We start from the raw sequence: 20,043 nt of genomic DNA on the forward strand, positions 1-20,043 counted from the left end.
AGTGTACAGATTTGTGCCTCGAGTTCTCCCACCTTCTCCTCAAGCATTCTTATAAGCTTGCATTTGCAGCATGTATAAGACATTTCATGGCATGGCAGAAAAATGATCATGGCACAACCAAGGCAGGTCACTGGAATAGATCCTTCATTATCCATCTTCCAAGGAGCAATGCTATCTTCTACAGCCTCAGGACCTTTCCTCAAACTCCGATGTAAACTTTTGTTGTGGTGATGTACCCTGAAAAATTTGAGACTGACCAAATGGCTACCTTGCCAGCAGGTCTCTCTCCAGAACTCAGTAGCAGCCCTCTACTCAGCTTCTTACAAGGCCTCCAAGCAAGACCCACAGGCTAAGAGCCACAGGACAAGAGGAGCAGCCCTTTGTTTCAAAAGGCCCCTTCCTGCCCAGCACAGCAGCGCCCAGCACAATAGGGGGCGGGGCTTGCAATCAACAGCACTCCACAGCAACTCACTCAGCCTCCAACAACCCCCAAAGCACAAGCAACCCCAAACAGACTTAAACAGAACCACTCTCTCAGGCTAAAAAGAACCCAACTCTCTCTCAGCTCCTGCACAGCAGCTAGGAAGGCAAAGGGAGAAAGAAAAATCCCCTACCTTCTATCAGCAACTCACTATGTGCTCCCCACTCCTTGCCTCCGCCCAGCTGACTCCCTCATATATAAATAAAATATACATTTTCTATTTATAAACTGCCTTTCCTGCACAGGCAGGCTCAAGGCAGCGTACAGCAGGCTAAAATACAATAAAACACAGATGCATAAGTGCAATACTATAAAATTCACATAGCAAACAATAGACATACAAAGTGCATTTAAATGCAGATGGCGATTGCTATATGATGGTCCGGTGTCGCTAAACCAGTATCCATAGTTGTTCTTAGTGCCACTAATATGAGGGTCATAACAGTTTTTAATAGCTCATTCCTCAGTGGTGGCTCCTAATCGAAGGCCTGGTGAATGAGCTCTGTTTTACAGGCCCTGCAGAACTGTAAGAGGTCCCGCAGGGCCCTGATGTCTTCCGCGAGCTCATTCCACCAGTATGGAGCCACCACTGAAAAGGCCCTAGCTCTGGTAGTGGCCAATCTGCCGTCTTTTGGACCAGGGAGAGTCAGGCAATTTTGCAATCCTGGAGGAAGGGAACCAACTGCCTAATCAGCCGTAGGTAGTAAAAGGCTGCCTTGGCAGTGGCTGCTACCTGGGCCTCCATTGTTAAGGCAGCATCCAGGAGCAGTCCCAAACTCCTAACCCTCAGTGCTGGCACCAGTGGCACCCCATCGAAGGTCAGTAGTGGGATCCCCACCCCTGACCCGCTCCGACTCAGGCACAGGACCTCTGTCTTCGTCGGATTTAATTTCAATCAACTCAGTCTAAGCCAGCCTGCCACGTCCTGAACCACTCGATCCAGGTCATCTGGGGTAGAATCGGACTGACCGCCCAACAACAGATATAGCTGGGTGTGCATATTGATGACACCCTAGCCTATGTCTCCGGGCAATCTGGGCAAGGGGGTGCATGTAGATGTTAAATAACATCGGGGATAGCACCGCCCCTTGGGGAACCCCACAAGCCAGAGGGTACCTCTGGGACGTCTGCTCACCTAACGCCACCCTCTGTCCCCGACCTTGGAGAAAGGAGACAAGCCATTGCAGGGCAAGCCTCTGAATCCCAGTGTCGGTGAGGCGGTGGATCAGTAACTGATTGTCGACTGTGTCGACCGCCGCCAACAGGTCCAACAACAACAGTACCACTGTGCCAGCTCAATCCAGATGCCTTTGAAGGTTGTCTGTGAGGGCAACCAGTGCCGTCTCTGTCCCATGGCCCGGACGAAAGCCGGACTGGAGAGGGTCTAGCATGGAAGTGTCATCCATAAAGCTCTTCATTGAAATGTATTTTCAATGAGCATGATAACCATTGTATATCAATAGATGTTATATATCTATTGGTTGCCTGGTGAGTTTCATTACACAGTTTATTGCTGTTTTTGCCTCAGTCCCCCAGCAGCAGCTGTCTCCCACACCCGGGCCACCATGGCCTTTTCAGGTCATTTGCGTTTTAAATCAATGCTTGAGTATCATTATATTGTTATAATGTTGTGTCAGTTTGTGCATCAGGTTCTCTGAATACCCAGAGCCAGATTTTTATAGAACTAAGTGCAAAAGAATATCACTGGGTCCCTCCCCCAACACACCCATCCCAAAAGAATACCTGAACCCCACCTCCCCACAACAGATCCGTACTGAAAGAATATCTCTGCTTCAGAATCTGACTCTAAAGCCTAGTTCTCAAAGCAAATTTCCTCCCTTGCCTTCCCCCTTGGTGCTGCTGATGGAAGGGAAACAAATGCCTTACAGGAGCTGTAGGATTCATATTTTACTTCTAAAAAGTTATATCAGAGATCAACATGACTGAAAATGATGTGAAGATAGGTGGAGGGAGCTACTGTTTTTAAAAAAAATATGAAACTGACTCTGTACCAAACCTTTAGAAGACTGTGCAGTACAGAAAGTGTCCAATAGCAATAATTATATGGAGCAGGCATTCTCCATAATGGGTCATGTTTGGACAAAAATAATCTTCCTGCAAAGGCAAAACTTCAGCGCAAATTAAATTCTGGCATTTCCCCCATGATTTCCAAGCCAGAAACCAGAGTTACTTAAGGCAGCTGGAACAAACAAAAATGTGCATTTGACTCCAATGAAAATATTATGGAATAACTGAAATTATATGACTTATTTGAAAAGCCAGTAGATATTAAACTTACAGCTACAATCCAGATCTCCCACCACATAGAAAGAGATGGGAGAATAGCATCAAGCCCGTTAAAGAAACAGGAAATGAAGGGGGAGCTGAGAGTAGAAGGTGAGAGCTTCAAAGGGTAGGTATTTCCAGCCCTGGAATTTCCAGCATCCCACTGACACACATCCCTCCTGCTACGGTTCTACATGCCACAAGCAGACAGAATTTCCAGCACTGGCCAATCCACAACAGTTCCCCCCACACCTTCACTCTTACAACTCCTCCCTTCTGTGTAGAATCTGTGGGGGATATCATGCTGATCAATCATGCTGATGTCTGGGAATCAAAGGTAACAACCCTAAAATCCTGGGACATGTAGTCTGCTAAGGTGCTGCAAATTCAGTTCTTTAATATGCTTCCCCCCAGAATGACCATCTATTTGGCTCCATGAAGAAGAAAATGTCTATTTAACCAATTTAGACCTGTGGTGTGGATAAGCCCTGGGATGCAAAAAATCAAAGGCACTGCAGCTGAAAGCAAAACTGTATTCTTCCATCATTTTAGTGTCCCATTAATCACACGGTATGACAAATCATGTCAGTTTGGCTGCAAGCCATCAAACAGCAGACTACAGCTTTACTTTAAGGTATAGCAGCAGGATTTTAAGGCCTCAAGCAACATCACACACCTTGCAGTTCAGCTGGATGTCACAACTGAAAATTTCTTCTACATTTTATTCAGTGGCTTTTGGTCTAGAGCTTTAAAAATACTCTAATTTCTTCTGCTGCATATTTACTGAGTTTCCACATACCTTTTACTCTTCCTTCACTCTCTGGAAGAGCATCCCAGGTTGCAGCAACAGATGTTGCTTTGCCTTTTATTGGCAAAACTTCCAGGTTTTCAGGGGCACTTGTGGGAGCTGTGAAATAAATAGCAGGACCCCCCCACACACAAGTACAAAATGAGTAATGAGAATAATCCAGTTTCTCCCAGTGTTTGCATCACACTACATTGCAGTGCAACCATTTCAACCATTGCATGCAAATACATATTGCTCTGTAAGCAATGGGACCTTTCTACATTACGTTAGCTAGGCCTTGAACTGAATTCCAGGAAACCATGGCCTATTTTTCTCCACCCAATTTCACAATGATTCAAACAAGCAAGAGATGATCCAGATGGCAGCAATGAAAACAAAGTGCCTGGAAAATATGGCTTTTCTGCAAAATGACCAAAGGAACTGAACCCATTTATTTAAGAAAAAAAATTAAAGGCAGGTAAACACAACATGAAGCAATTAAGGCCTAGGGAGAGAGAGAACAATAGTTCACCAAGCCAGTAGAGGGGAAAAACACATTAATTGTTTTAATTGCTAAAGGGTAAGGGAGCCAGATGCACTGGTCCCATTTGTGGCAGCAGAAGTAGCACGTTTACAGTGCAACTCCTAAACAAAGTTACATCCTTCTAAACTCACTGACTTCAATAGAGTTAGAAGGGTGTAACTCTGTTTAGGACTGCCCTGCCAGTCAAATGGTTACAAATTTTACTCTTTTCAGTGGTGGCACTTGCCGATTTAGTTGTAAGTCATCAAGTGCTAAGTCACTGGATGCTGAGATGCTGAAAGATGTGTACTCATTTATGGAGTAGCCCTAAACTAACAGCTGATAGTTAAGTTCTTCTCTTTCACACACATGCACATACTTGAATACAATACATACCAGCTTCTGGGGTTCTTTGGTAAACAGAGGCACTCCATTTGCCTTCCTTTTCCCCCTGTGAGATGCGAACTGCAAATTCATACATAGTATCTGGAATCAGTTTATCCACCAGCACTCGCTTGTTGGGCACTTGCTTGTAATCCCACCTCGCTGATTCACCTTTCTCTCGATAACGGACAGTGTACTGCCTGGGAATACAGAGCAGAAACCACTGTAATTAGAATGAGTGCATAAAAACCAAGTTTAAATCTACCTAAGCCAATACACATCCAGCCAGCACACTGGCTTGCTTTATACTGAAGTTTTAGCTAAATCTATAAGGTTAACGGAAAGGACAAGTTTCCTTAGGTTTAAACTACATGGCACATCTATGATATAAACAGCTAATGCTGTTCCACAAAAGCTTGTGGAAGTGCTAGTGGAAGAGTTCATGAACTGTTATTATAGGTGTGGTCCAAAGCACTTCTCTTGCTTCCATTTGCACAATGGAACCCTCCACTACAGGCAGGTAGTTCCTTCCCCCCTGACTCTCCCAGTGTACTCTACTGGTATAATGAATTATAAGCACAGAAAAGCTTTCACTAAAGCGCACCTAGATATTCTACCACTTGCAGTTCTATAAGGCAACTTCAGTGGGATTCCATATAGTGAAAGGGTCTGCTCTTGTGACTAAAAATCTACTGAGGATTTATCCCATGTCACATTCCACCTGCTCGAGGTTTTGAGACTGAGTGCAAAAGATTGCTGAGGACCAATATATCTCATTTCCCAGGAAGGTTAGATCTGGAAAAACTAGTATTACTACTGGCAGATAGGGATTTTGTTGTTCAGTCACACAGTCGAGTCCGACTCTTTGCGACCCCATGGACCAGCTCCCGCCAGGCCCTCCGGTCTTCCGCTGACCTCTGAAGTTTGCTCAACTTCATGTTCGTTGCATCTATGACACTGTCTAACCATCTCATCCTTTGCCGTCCCCGTCTTCTTTGACCTTCAATCTTTCCCAGCATCAGGGTCTTCTCCAGTGAGTGCTCCCTTCTCATTTGGTGGCCAAAGTATTTGAGCTTCAGTTTCATTATCTGGCCTTCCAGGGAACAGTCAGGGTTGATTTCTTTTAGGCAGGGGTCATTTCGTAGAAAAAGAGCTAGGGGAACTCATTAGCATAACTCATTAGCATATGCCACACCCCCTGACATCAGGGGCCCGGCGGTGGACCTGCAAGGCCAGCGGGAGTGCGAGGAAGCCCCGCCAAGGCCCTCCCTGGCCCCAGGCAGGCAGGGGTGGGGAGAGGCGGGGAGGAAGCAACTTACCCTCCCTCTTCTCCTGCCTCCTCCTGGCTGAATGAGGGCCGGAAGCAGGGCTTTGAGGATTGACTGATTTGTTCTTCTTGCAGTCCAAGGGACTCTCAAGAGTCTTCTCCAGCACCATAGTTCAAAAGAATCTATTCTTCGGCGCTTGGCCTTCCTTATAGTCCAACTCTCGCAGCCATACATGACTACTGGGAATACCATTGCTTTGACCATGTGGACTTTTGTTGGCAGGGTGATGTCTCTACTTTTTATCATGCTGTTTAGGTTCGCCATCGCTTTCCTCCCAAGGAGCAGGCGTCTTTTAATTTCATGGCTGCAGTCACAGTCTGTGGTGATCTGGGATCCCAGGAACGTGAAGTCTGTCACTACTTCCACGACTTCCCCTTCTATTTGCCAAGGAGTGATGGGGCCGGATGCCATGATCTTAGTTTTTTTGATGTTGAGCTTCAAGCCCACTTTTGCGCTCTCCTCTTTTACTCTGAGCAAGAGGCCCTTTAGGTCCTCTTCACTTTAAATTCATGTTTTTTCTGAATGGCAAAGTCTGTTGCCACCATCATAAAAATAAAGATGACAATGAAGCATGCAGATGTAAGCGCAGTTGACCTGAACCCTAATTGCTTCACTCAGGGTCAGATTATAAAATGTATCATCACGTTTTTATTTTGCAAGATTTGAAATGATTATTATGTATTTTAACTTCTATGAAAATGTGTGGATATTCCTTGTTTTTACTTTGATGGAATCATTGTGTTGTTGCTATGGCTTATCCACTGATGCAATAAAGAATGACTGTTACAATTGTATTTTGTGAAGGAGCCAGAAATTTAACAGAACATTCCATGCATTCTGACAGAACTGTAATTCTCAAACTTCCTTGGGGAAACAGTGAAACAAGTCAGAATCCCTTTCTATCTTGCACTGGGAATGAACAGGATAGAATTCTCAATTCTTCCTCTGATGCAACATTCCATAACAGCCAGCCTCAAAGGCTGGGAAACGGATTTAGATGTATTTATTTATATCAGAAGTATATATAACACCTTTCCACACACAGACTCCAAGGTGACTTACAAAGATGCAAGTCACACAATTCTTCTATGGTGCTTTTATCCACTTGTTCCTATCGTGCTACAGTTAATGTGCTGAACTAACAGCAAACCTAGTACTTGAAGAATGATTTTCCATCCCTCACAAACAGCATTATTCTGCATAGTTCCCTCTCTTGCAGGGGCATGACCTACAAGTACAGCATCATTCACAACCCAGATGGATTGTGGGCACAACAGTGTTGATAGGTCATATCTAGACCTCAGCTGAGGATTGATGCCGAAAAAAGCCTACAATATTTGATGCTGATTAGTAAATGTGATATGCAGAGTCTTAGGTATGAATGGAATAATTTCATTTAAAAAATTATTTATGTTATTTATAGTCCACCTTTCTCACTTTGACTCAAGGCAAAAATCAGAGTAAGACAATAAGGAGCTAGATTGCCCTATTTTGCCAAAGCAAAGGGATATGGTTTTAAAGTTTATACCTATTCTCTACAGATCTTAAGTTGTGACTTAGCAAAAAAAAAGTTTAGGATATACTAGACACCACGGCAACTCTTTAGCAAAGGACTGAATAAAGTGTGTAACTGCTGGGATTGTAAGTCACAGGATGCATCCCTTAAACATACGCTTTGGGCATGTCCAATCCAGTATTCCCTCTAAGCTGAATTAAACCAATTTCACACAAGAGCTGCGCCGCGGTTGCACCTCCCTTTACCCCACTTTTATTGGTCAATTTCCCACTTGAAGCCACGGTTTCATGATTCTCAAAAAACAGGATCATGAAACCACAGGGAAAATCGGGTGAAGCCGCGGGTCAAAATGTGGCCACGTGGCTTCGAGTGGGAAATTGACCAATAGAAGTGGGGCAAAGGGAGGCGCGACCGCGGTGCAGCTCTTGTGTGAAATCAGTCTTAGTATGAGCTAGCTCACAGTTTTTTAGCCTCCAGCTCACACATTATTTACTTAGCTCAGGAAGGATGGCTTCAGAGCAAACTAATTTATGCATTAGCCAAATTGCTCACTCACAACTTTAATTCCAGTAGCTCACAAAGTAAAAATTCTGCTCACAAGACTCCACAGCTTAGAGAGAGTACTGATCCAGTCATTAATTACTCATATCAACTGGACTCTCCATGCCATTGCTACAGCTAAAATCTTGTGTTACAGGACTCGCATGCCCAGCCCTGGTGAATCAATGCATTGAGAATCTTAGGCTGTGGTCACACACACACACTAAATAATCCACTTTCAATCTACTTTCAGTGCACTTTTCAACTGGGTTTTACTGTGTGAACTGGCAAAATCCAGTTGGAAAGTGCATTGAAAGTGGATTAAAAGTGGATTATTTAGTATGTGTGACCACAGCCTTAGAGCTTTATTCATATTTGAATGTATGGCATACAGATGACAAGTGTATGGAGTTATTTTTAGATATTTGGAAACCTTTTATAGAAACTTATGGGTAGATCTGCCACCACTGCTGTTATACTTTTGTCTCTGTATATATATTTTTCTTTTTAAAATTTTTATTTAGTTGCTGGATTTTGAGTTTTCCCCTTCCCGTTCTCCTTTTCTCTTTTTTTTTAAAAAAGGAAATACATAAAATTATAATTCAAAAAGTGCAGATGACAGAAGTAAGATACACATCCAAAATTATAGAAATGATAGAACTGGCACTAGTTCAGTAAAGGTATGTTAATCAGGTGCTAATTGGGTATGAAATCACTCTCTTAATTTTATCTTGATGCCATTCTTTACTGATGTTATAATTAAGTGGAACTGGTACATCTTTGGTATACATGGAGTAAAAGCTGTATTATCTGACACTTGGTTTATCTGGACAACTTCATTAATTGCCCCCTGCTGCAGCTAGCAATATGTCTCAGAGTGGAAGGCCTATCCCTCCACAGTTGCTGTGGAGATGAGAAGGAAGACCCACTCACTGAGAAACAGACCTCAACTGATTCTCTCTGCTGCTTGACATCTACCACTAGCAGAACAAGGGAGGACTGACTGGGCAGCAGCCAAATCCCCCTGAGAGCAGCAAGAGCAGCTCATCAGGAAAGACAGCCCACTCCTCTAACACCTCTACCTTAAAGGTGATGAAGGCCGACCCACTTACTGCTGCCGATTTGATCCCTTGCTCAGTGCTGAAGCTCTTGGTGAGGGTAAGAGAGGGGGCAGGCCTTTTGCATACACCACAGCTTACAGCTGCAGAGCCATTTAAAGACTCTGTGGAGCATGGTGGCAGCACTGTAGCAGCTTAGCCAGCATGAAACAAGATGCAGGCATGCCAAGCAAGATAAGCCCCAACTTCCCCTCACTTCTTCTGGAGGAAGACCCAGGATGCTTGCCAACCCCCTCCCCTCTCTTTAATCATTTTAAATTGGTTATCTCTATTTTGCATGCGAAAGTAGAGAAAAGCTCTATTATCTACACATTTGATTGACTGTGTAATTTGGTCCACATCCCTCCCTCAAAGGCAAGATTTTCCCTCCATTTTTCTTTTCCTTTACTGACTGAGCCACCCTAGTAATGTGTTTGCTGAAGAACTCTGGCTGTTCCACCCTGTCACAGTACAATATTTTGGCTGCTGGCTCAGCCCAGGAACCTGAGGGAAGGATTAGGAGCCTGCTTTAACTTAAACAACTTTAATGGCATTTGAGGTGTTTTCAAATTCAAAAATAACAAAATATTTTATTTAACATTGAGGGGAAAGGTCTCCAAACCCCTTCTCTTGAAACACCAGTACTCATCTTGAGTTTTTAACTGACTCTTAAAGTCTCTAAACAGAGTTTTTAACCACACCAGACCAGGGATCTCTGCACTCTTCAGAGCTAACTCCCTGTTTGACTGGGTAAGGAAATTCTCCTCTCTATAGAAGATCTATCCCCTTTCTTTGGGCCCGAATGGGAGTCTCCATCTAGGAACCCACTCGTCCTTGCCAACTTTCCCCCAGTTCTCCTGTCTGTGTTAAACTGCTCTCAGTCAAGACTGAATTCCTACTGAATTCTCCTCAGCATTCAGCTCTAAAGTCCCTCTGCTCAGCTGATGCTAACCAATTCAGATTGCTTGGAGCAGCCTGTCACTTAATTAAGCCTTCACAGTCCTTCAGCTGTTTGTACAGCACTTCTAAGCTTCTTAAAAGTGCAGTCACAGGGAATGCCCCATTCCCTGTGAGTGCTGGATGACCAAGATTTTACAGTATATAAAAGACAACATAATGCCTAATACCTGGAAGTAGTAGTCCTCTGTTTCTCAGAGACGGAATCTGACCAAGTAACAAGCACAGACTGAGAGGACATAACTCGAACAGTGATGTCTTTTGCCTCTTCTTGTTCCTCCTCCTCTGAAATTAAACCATAACAGTGAGTCAGTAAGGAGAATTATGTGCATATCTAATGTTGCATATGATCCAGTATTGACAGATTACTTAAGTAGTACTGAGGAAAGGCCCCTTAGCTCAACATGCAACACAGTGAAGAGGTCACATACCATTGTCTGTTAACCATGGGGTTTGCTGTCTGAAGAACCTGTTTATTAATGATTTGGAGTTGGGAGTAAGCAGTGAAGGGGCTAAATTTGCAGATGACATGAAGTTGTTCAGGGTGGTGAGAACCAGGAAGGATTGTGAGGCACTCCAAAGGGATCAGTCGAGGATGGGCGAGTGGATCAGTCGAGGACATGGCAAATGGGGTTCAATGTGGCCAAGTGCAAAGTGATGCACATTGGAGCCAAAAATCCTAACTATAAATACACGTTGATGGGGTTCGAACTGGCAGACACTGACCAAGAGAGAGATCTTGGAGTCACAGTAGATAACTCAGTGAAAATGTCGAGATAGTGTGTGACCGCAATAAAAAAGGCCAACTCTATGCTGGGGATTATTAGGAAGGGAACTGAAAACAATTCAGCCAGTATCATAATGTATAATCGATGGTGTGACCTCATTTGGAATACTGTGTACAGTTCTGATCACCACACCTCAAAAAGGATATTATAGCATTGGGAAAAATGCAGAAAAGTGCAACTAGAATGATAAAAGGGTTGGAACACTTTCCCTATGAGGAAAGGTTAAAGCGCTTAGGGCTCTTTAGCTTGAAGAAACGACAGCTGAGGGGTGACATGATTGAGGTTTATAAGATTATGCATGGGATAGAGCAGGTTGAGAAAGAAGTACTTTTCTCCCTTTCTCACAATACAAGCACTCGTGGGCACTCAATGAAATTGCTGAGCAGTTGGGTTAGAACAGATAAAAGGAAGTACTTCTTCACTGAAAGAGTGATTAACACATGGAATTCACTGCTACAGGTAGTGGTGGCTACAAGCATGGATGGCTTCAAGAGGGAATTAGATAAACATGGAGCAGAGATCCATCAGTGGCTATTAGCCACAAGGTATAGATAGGAACTCTGGGGCAAGTACTGTTCTATATTCTTGGTGCTTGGGGGGGACAGTGGGAGAGCTTCTAGTGTCCTGGCCCCACTGATGGACCTCCTGATGGCCCCTGGGATTTTTGGCCACTGTGTGACAGTGTTGGACTGGATGGGCCATTGGCCTGATCCAACATTGGCTTCTCTTGTGTTCTTATGTTAAGTTGCTTGTATAAAGAAACTGATCTCAGGGTACTAAGTAACCTGAAATCTGCTTGAGCACTCATATCCACTAGTCTTTGTTTAAGTGTCTGGCTATAGAGGGATCAAAGCTCCTTAGGTATTCCTCTGAAAATCCTTATCTAGGGACTGAAGACTATATTGGGAAAATTGGGAGTGCTATGACTAAAGTTACAAAAGTTGACAATAGGAAGAAAAAGATCTTCAACCAAAATTTAACAGCAATTTTATGAACGAATATCACTACAAGGGTAAAGATAATTCTGATCTGACAATAATTGGGTACTCCCAAAAACATACATGCAAATGTATTTGGTATGACTTTCAGAGAGTATAAATCGTAATGAATCAAATTGAATACCAAACTTGTAATACCAGGTTAACAAGCCTTATTGTTAACTAATAAGATCGTTGATATGTATTAGCTTTCCTTCCCCCAAACCAATAGATTATAAAGAGCCTTTCAATGAAAGAAATTATTAAAATGACAAAGATCTATTAAGATAAAACAGTCCTAAAAACAGAGATCTTCAAAGCTTGATCATGCAGCAGGATGCCATCTTGCCCTTCACCCTCCATTTTCTCACTGTTTATCCTACTAAGTCATGCTACCTATTGAGTAGCCAAGATTAGTTTTAGATTTTAAGTTGCAGCTGATTGTCCTCTTCATTCAGGCCAAACTCTAAACTCTCCCTTCGAAGACCTATTTGTACTGACAGACTAGCACAGCCATCTTGAGGTCAGGACGTTGGAAAGCGCCTCCAGCTTCATCTTTGATCTCCTGCTCCTCCTACTGGAGCTCAGGATGGAGGCTGCAGCTTCATTTGTCACTGTCTGTTCAATTTCCAGTGCTAACTAGCAGTGTTCCCTCTAAGCTGAGTTGTGTGAGCTAGCTCAGTTTTTTAGCCTCCGCTCACACATTTTTTTCTTGGCTCAGGAAGGATGGCTCCAGAGCAAACTACTGTACGCAGCAGCCAAATCACCAGTAGCTCACAAAATAGAATTTTTGCTCACAAGACTCCACAGCTTAGAGGGAGCATTGCTAACTAGTTACAGCTGGGTTTCCTGTGCTGTTTATCTGGAAATTAAGCCTTTTTTCCACTCTGAGTCTCAGCTTAGGTATGAAGCAGTAATGTGCAAGGAATCATAGTAACACATTTAACATGCAGTGCTCTCAACGAGGAACAAACCATAGCCTTTCCTGCTCTTTTTTCTCCCATCAAAACCTGTCAGACAAATGTCACTAATCCTGTTTCCCTCAGCATTCTTCAGATGCTTCTTCAGAGAAGGAACCTTCAAAGCTGTCTTAGTTCTTGCTTCTGGTGAAATCCAATGCTAATGCAGGGGTGCAAATTCCCCCTCAAACACCAAAAGATATTGCTAATTTTATTGAAACTCTGTTGACCTCCTGATAATCCCCAGATGTTTTGACTGTGGAGGAGCTCCCAAACTTGCTTCAGGCACAATTCTCCTGGCAATGATTTCTTTCTGCTTCCCACCCACATTCCAGGGGTTTAGAGATGATAACAATACTACATAGAAACAGAATACAGAGGCCAGGAATTCAGCCGGGATGGTGTGCTGTAGCAATTCCTTCATAGAGATGATATTTGTGGAAAAGTTAAGCAAGTCTTTAGTTCTGCTTAATGCCTTCCTGTGTCAGTCATTCTGTCATTTAACAAGGAAGAGCAGGAGTTCTTGCCTCTCTTGCAAGGGGCAGGAGAGCCAATGGAAAATCTGCATCGATTTCAAGTAGCTACGCTGCATTTAAAAAGTGAACTGAATTGTATTAAATGGAACACACTGGTGTTGATAATGTCTCCTGTGAGCATACTGAGGCAGGTACTAACGTCACAAAGTAACATTTAGGCACAGCTAAATGGCAATGATTTTCATCATCATAATATGCCATTTCAAAGTTTCTGATCTCCTTAGTTCAGACTTAGACCCATGCCAGCACCCACCAGAATACAGAAGCCTTTCCCTGGGACACCTTCCTCACCATCAGTGTTAGAGTACATGACCAAGAATATAGTAACATCCTATCCAGATGTGCTCCAAAAATAAAATAAAATGAGATCATGAATAGATACTGCTCTAACGTTTGCATGTAATGTGGGTGGGGGGAGCAGGGAAATAAAAGCATGCATGGAAATGACAGAACATTTATATATAAAATGTATGTGCAACCTGTCAAAAGACCTGCTCAAGGTGGCAGAACATACTTCCCCTCTCATTATCAGATACAGGAGTCATTACAAATACAATGAAACAATACTTGGGGGTGGGGTTGGAAATGTGTCATCATACTTCTTATAGTCAAAAAGCTGTTTCTCCAGATTCATGAATACCTGATCTCCACATGGACAAGAACCAGTGGTACTAAGAAGGAGATATAGCCCTTAAAGTACATGTAGTCTTTTAGCAACCCTGGTTCACAAACCTACACAGTCGGCTAACATTGTCATTGCCATGTAGCAGATACAGAACCAAGATATCATGACATGCAAATCTTCCCATTTAAACTGAATGCTCCGAGCTCTCTGCATCAGTCCTCCTCCTATTTTAGTCCTCTTGTCATTAAAAAGAAGCAAAACAAATCTGCATGTTTTGTATATAATAAAAAGTATAACCCAAACACATCTTAAGTCACTTGTAAAGCTAGACTATATATAAACAAATTAGATACCCCTTTCTAATCTGCACAAACACTGCACCATTAAACATTATTAGGCATGCAGTTTATATGCTCTGACTTCAAGAATATACCTTCAACTTTTCTCTTGGTTAAAGCAGCTCGATATGCAGGTTGACTCAGTGCCTGGGAAGACCTTGATGGCAGTGAAACCACATACACTGATTCAGATGCTGCACATAATAGGAAAACATATATAATTCTATTATCATTATTATAACAACAGTTTAAAAGCTGCCTGTTTTCAGGCAGAATTCTTGATTGATATGGGGGCGACGTTCAAATTACTGAAACATAGTTTGTTGCCACTAATTAGTATTAAGATTCATTTGAAATATCTGCAGCAAACATTCCTAATGTGGGTCTGGATTCAGATTCCACTACTCATACCCTGATATCTGTATCTGTAATTCAAACTTACAATGCAATTATGAGTGAGGTTTTTTAAATCATGTATATGTGCAGCAGTACGTGTAATCCAATTGCACATTTTTTCAACAGTTGATTTTTAACATATCAAAAGAGAACTTACCCATTCAAAGACAAATCTTAAATGTTTATTTAAAAAAACTAAGCACTTCTCCCTCCTCAAACTAGTTGTAAAGGTTATTTCCCCATTTCCCCCCCCCCAGCCAGAAAAATATAACTATGAACATTTCAAATTAGGAAAACTCACAATAGATGGGATTTATAAGAACATAAGAACATAAGAGAAGCCAATGCTGGATCAGGCCAATGGCCCATCTAGTTCAACACTCTGTCACACAATGGCCAAAAATACCAGGTGCCATCAGGAGGTCCAGCAGTGCGGCCAGGACACTAGAAGCCTTCCCACTGTTGCTCTCCAAGGTCTCAAGCAGAGAAAAAGCTATTTCCCAGACCTGTTACCTGAAGGCAGATTCAAAGTCCTTATGACCTCAGTGAGAATTTTGTTACACATGTATGCCAAGAGTCTTGAATTCCTAGGTACACAGGAGCTGAACAGAACTCCGGCATGCAGGAAAAGGGGCTTCAGCTTTACCATTTTGCGAACTGAAATGGCTCAGGGAACTGCTATTCGCTACATGTTTTCCAGTGGAACGGAGGAAACAGCAGCTTCCCAGGGTCACTTCAGTTCATGTAAAGGGCACAGAGGCAGAGAAGCTGAAGCCCCTTCTCCAAACACAGTCGAAATTGAAATCTGCCCCTCACATTCCGGCACATGTGATACAGAGTCTAAATGGCATCCATGAGGAGTATGTATTGTGTGAGTTGGCCCTATAACCCATTTACCAGGAGATGGCAGGGCTCTGGCAATCAGATATTCAGGTTGCCAGGTCTCCCCTGGCCAGGGGTCATTTCGGGGGGGAACGCAGGGGAACACAGTTCCCCCGGGTGAGGTGCAGGGGGGCGGGGCACATGACGAAGCCCCGCCCCCTGCTTCCGGCTGCCTCGCTTCCAGCCCTCATTCAGCCAGGAGGAGGCAGGAGAAGAGGGAGGGTAAGTTGCTTCCTGCCCGCCTCTCCCCACCCCTGCCTGCCTGGGGCCAGGGAGGGCCTTGGCGGGGCTTCCTCGCACTCCCCCTGGCCTTGCAGGTCCACTGCCGGGCCCCTGATGTCAGGGTGTGTGGCATATGCTAATGAGTTATGCTAATGAGTTCCCCTAGCTCTTTTTCTACAAAATGACCCCTGCCCCTGGCCATTGGTGGGGGATGGGAGGCAGGGTTACCAGATCCAGGTTCCGAAACTCCTGGAGAACTGGGGATGGAGCCTGGAGAGGACAGGAACCTCACTAGGGTATAACACCAGTACGTCCACCCTGCAAAACACCCATTTTCTTCATGGGAATTGATCTCTGTAGTCTGGAGCTGAGTTGTAATTCTGAGGAATCCCCAAGTCATACCTTGAGGCTAGCATCTCTGTCAGATATAGTAACACAAGTTTGTATAAAGAGAGAAAGCCTGAATTTGAACACTGGCTTCCAGTACAATTGTATCAAGTCATTTTTCACTGTAATAAATAATCCAATGGATTCTTTAGCCATTACACTTTGGGTTTATTTCCCAGCCAGTATTTTGTGGGTTTTGGCGGCCCCTGGTATCTGTAAAACTCTCATCCAACACCACATTTCAAAGGAATCAACTCTGTTTTTGTCTGCTTTCTTCATTGTCCAACTTTCACACCCACACATAGTAATGGGGGGAATACTATAATGTGAATTATCTTGACCTTGGTGGCCAGCCACACATCCTGGCACTGGGATTCAGGGGCTGACTGCCTCTGAACTTGAAGATTCCCTCTAGTCACAATGGCTAGTAGCCACAGATAGACCTATTTTCCATGCTTCTATCTAATCCCTTTTTAAAGCTGTCTATATCTGTGACTTACGTCTTCTGGTAGCCAATTCCACATTTTAATCACTCGCTGTGTAATGTAAAGAAGTGTTTCCTTTTGTCTGTCCTGAATCTACTGCCCATCAGCTTCATTGGATGCCCTCGAATTCTATTATTTTTAGAGATGGGGGGAAAGTTCCCTTTGTTAACTCTTTCCACCCCATGTATAATTTTATAAACCTCTATTATATCCCCACTTAGATATCTCTTTCCTAAACTGATAAGTCTGAGACTTTTCGGCCTTTCCTCATAGGGAAGGTGCTCCAACCCCTTAATCATCTTGGTTGCCCTTTTCTGTACTTTTCCAGCTCTGCAATGTCCTTTTTAAAATACAGTGACCGTATTCCAAACGAGGCCACACCATCAAATCTATACAGGGGCAATATAATAGCTGTGTTATTCTCAGTCCCTTTCCTAATAATCCCTAACACAGAGTTTGCCTTTTTCACTGCTGCAGCATACTGGGTTGGCACTTTCATTGAGCTATCTACCACGGCCCCAAGATCTTTTACCTTCTCAGACTCAGCAAGTTCAGAACCCATTAGCCTATACTTGAAGCCTAAACTTGAAATTCGGATTTTTTGTCCCAATGTGCACCTAACACCAACATTCACATTAACGCACATGTAGCAAATTGCAAATTATCAATTTTATTTGCTTGTGAGGTTTACCGGCTTTTCTAAAGGATAAGGAAGCTGGAAAAAATACATGTGGTTTTCAAGGCAAGTCTAGGATAGGGTGTGGGTGTTCATCATTACCTATAAATTGCTCATCAGTACCTATAACTGCTTTCTTGGCAGCATTTAAAAAGCATAGTCAAACCCTTGATATAAGCATTTTAGGTACTTTCATTTCATTCAGTAACTTGTTTTAATGGTTAAAACAAACTATGGAACAAAATTACTAGGAGAAAGGAAAGTAGACAACTCCTCATTCCAAAATAATATAAACATGTCACTGTGCATGACATAAAATAGATGACTTAATTATCACAAAAATGTGACTTACCAAGTTTTTTCATCTCATTGTTTCGTTCTTCTTTTGGCAGTGGGATATAACTCATCTTTCTTTTGCTTTCTCCATATCCTGAGCGATGTATACCTGGATATCTATGTGGGCTCCTTAAACCTGAAGAATGGGGCAGCCTCCACCGTATGGATGACCTCTGAGGTGATGATTGGGTACGTACTCTCAAAGATCTGTTTGGCACTTTCTTCTCTTAAAAAAATGTAAAACACACAGACACACAAAATAAAGAGTTACTTTTAAGCTTTCTTCATGTGGTAGTGTTTGTTAAATATTTAATAGTGGAAGTAAACTTTTGAAATTATGCACCTATTAACTGAGCAGCAAAGAAATGAAAAGGGCCAGTGGTTCTGAGATGAACACAGAGGAATTTATAATAGAGAAAAAGAAAGGCACACAATCTCATACACACAGAAACATTATGTAGGCTGCGGTCACACTGGCAGCTTGGCACAGTATGGTGGTGCCTCATATTGAACCGGTTCAAAGTGCAATGGAGGATTCCATCCAGACCACACACCCTGTGGTGGGTTACCTGTGCAGCCATCCCATGGGAGGCACCCACATTAGTGTTGCGCTTCAACCATGGGACAAGCCGTAAGGATGGGTTTTATTTAAATGCAAGCAGATGGATGTGCATATGTGCTCATGCGCATATAGGCAGCAACTAAAAAAAAACAGTGGCAGAAATGGATCTGCAGGTTCAGATGTCCCTTCAGGGTTCCTTTCACTGCAGGGGAGTTCAGACGTCAGAAAATCCGGACGGAACCCCAAACAACCCATTAATACTGGACTTTCCCCAGTATCTGTTTATTCCACTTCCATTGTGGAAGAGCATGGGCTGCTGACAACTGTGCCATGGGAGGCAGATGTTCTCCTCTGGAGGGGCCCATTTATTCCATCCAGGTAACGCTACTATAGCACCACCAACAGTGCATGTCACTGCAGCCGTAGTCATTCGAATGGGTAGAACCCCCTTCGTCCACACCAGTCACAAGGAGGTTGTAGGCCTACGAAAGACCAGACTGATGTGTGTGGGGCAAGTCTGTGAGGGAAATACACTTCATAGGTATGCAGAGGTGCTTTCTTCTTGTTATCCTGAAGATTCAAAACAGATTCTAAGTCTGAATGCTGGAAGTCTGGACTCAAATTAATCCCCTTCCCAGAGGATTTCTTCAAATCTAATCATAATTATCATAATTAAAACAATAAACTACTGAATATAGTTCTAAGGCTTGTATTAGTGGAAGTCACATTACTTCTGGCTTGCAGTGATCTGACCTCTACTATAGATTTTTTTAAAAAATCACTTTGCCACCAACCTTATATATAAGCTCAAAATGATGCACTCTTTTTTCATGCATATCTTCATTATTTAAAAAAAAATCAAGGCAAGTCTAAAAATAAATATAATACACTTAATATAATTTAGAAATTGATTTTCAGAGATCTGATAACAGTTTTTTCTCCAGACACTTTCAAGTGGATTGCTGTTAAATGTATAGACAGACAATATACTTCAAGGCTTCAAACCAGAAATTCTGCTTAGCAGACTTCCTTCCCATCCTTTCCTATTCTCAACTTTATGAACAAAAAAGATTACATTGTAACAAGTGCATCACTAGATTATCTAACTCTCAAGCCCACTCCCTGAGTCCCCACCTCCAGCGGTGAGGCGGGTGGTGCCTAGAGATAGGGCATTTTCTATGGTGGCACCCTGCCTTTGGAATGCCCGCCCCCTTGAAGTTCACCTGGTGCCTACTTTACTTACTTTTAGGCACCAGGACAAAACACATCTTTATCTTACTATTTTTTATATATATTTTTCGTATGTGCATGTGTGAGTGCGCCTGGAAGTCATGGAGACCTCTGGTAACTGGTCTCTACTGGGGGGCTGGAGGATATTCAGAGAGGTGGCTGAATAAAGCCTGCCCCTGCCTCCCGACTGCTGGTATTTCAAGGAGGTCTCCCATCCAAGTACTTGCTAAAGTCGACCCTGCTTAGCTTCCAAGATCTGAAGAGACCGGGCTTGCCTGGGCTACCCAGGTCAGGGCTTATCTTACTATTTTTAATAGTCTACTTCTGTTTTATGGATAGTTTTTATGCTGCTTATGTCCAGTGGCTTGTTTTTAATATCGCTACGGGGTTTTAATTGTAAGCTGCCTCGAGCAGGACTCTGAAGGGGTGGCATAGAAATATCCTAAATAAATAAATAATATTGTTTCACTTGAAATGGCACAGGCTTGCTGCCAACAGTTCAGAAGCATAATGTACTACACCTACCGTATTCTCAGCCCTCTTCATGTATTTGATGAAACAGATCAGATAAGAAAATAAATAGGGCAGCCACACTCTCAGAACCTAGACAGACGCAATAATACGATCTGCTTTGCCAACTCCCTGTGCAACTCACGGAGCAGTTATAGATTTACCAGCCAGTTAAGATTAGTTTACAGATGCTGAGACATGTAATGTAATTCACACACAATGAGCCAGTAGGTCC

At 43.0% G+C, this 20,043-nt stretch overlaps 1 protein-coding gene across 1 annotated transcript in view; it reads right to left on the minus strand.

Annotated features, from left to right (window-relative positions):
- Nucleotides 1–17,577, minus strand: part of FNDC1 (fibronectin type III domain containing 1) — a 102,344-nt gene extending 84,767 nt beyond the window's left edge. Inside the window, exons 1-5 of the mRNA XM_015406786.1 lie at nt 17,523–17,577; nt 14,218–14,316; nt 10,070–10,184; nt 4,474–4,661; nt 3,567–3,674 (exon numbers count right to left, since the gene is read on the minus strand). Of these exons, the coding sequence (XP_015262272.1) occupies nt 3,567–3,674; nt 4,474–4,661; nt 10,070–10,184; nt 14,218–14,316; nt 17,523–17,577 (565 nt within the window). The remainder of the gene's footprint in view (nt 1–3,566; nt 3,675–4,473; nt 4,662–10,069; nt 10,185–14,217; nt 14,317–17,522) is intronic.
- Between the last annotated feature and the right edge of the window lie 2,466 nt (nt 17,578–20,043).

The sequence above is a fragment of the Gekko japonicus genome, unplaced genomic scaffold (assembly GCF_001447785.1).
Source record: "Gekko japonicus isolate JY-2015 unplaced genomic scaffold, Gekko_japonicus_V1.1 scaffold655, whole genome shotgun sequence".
Lineage (NCBI taxonomy): Eukaryota > Metazoa > Chordata > Lepidosauria > Squamata > Gekkonidae > Gekko > Gekko japonicus.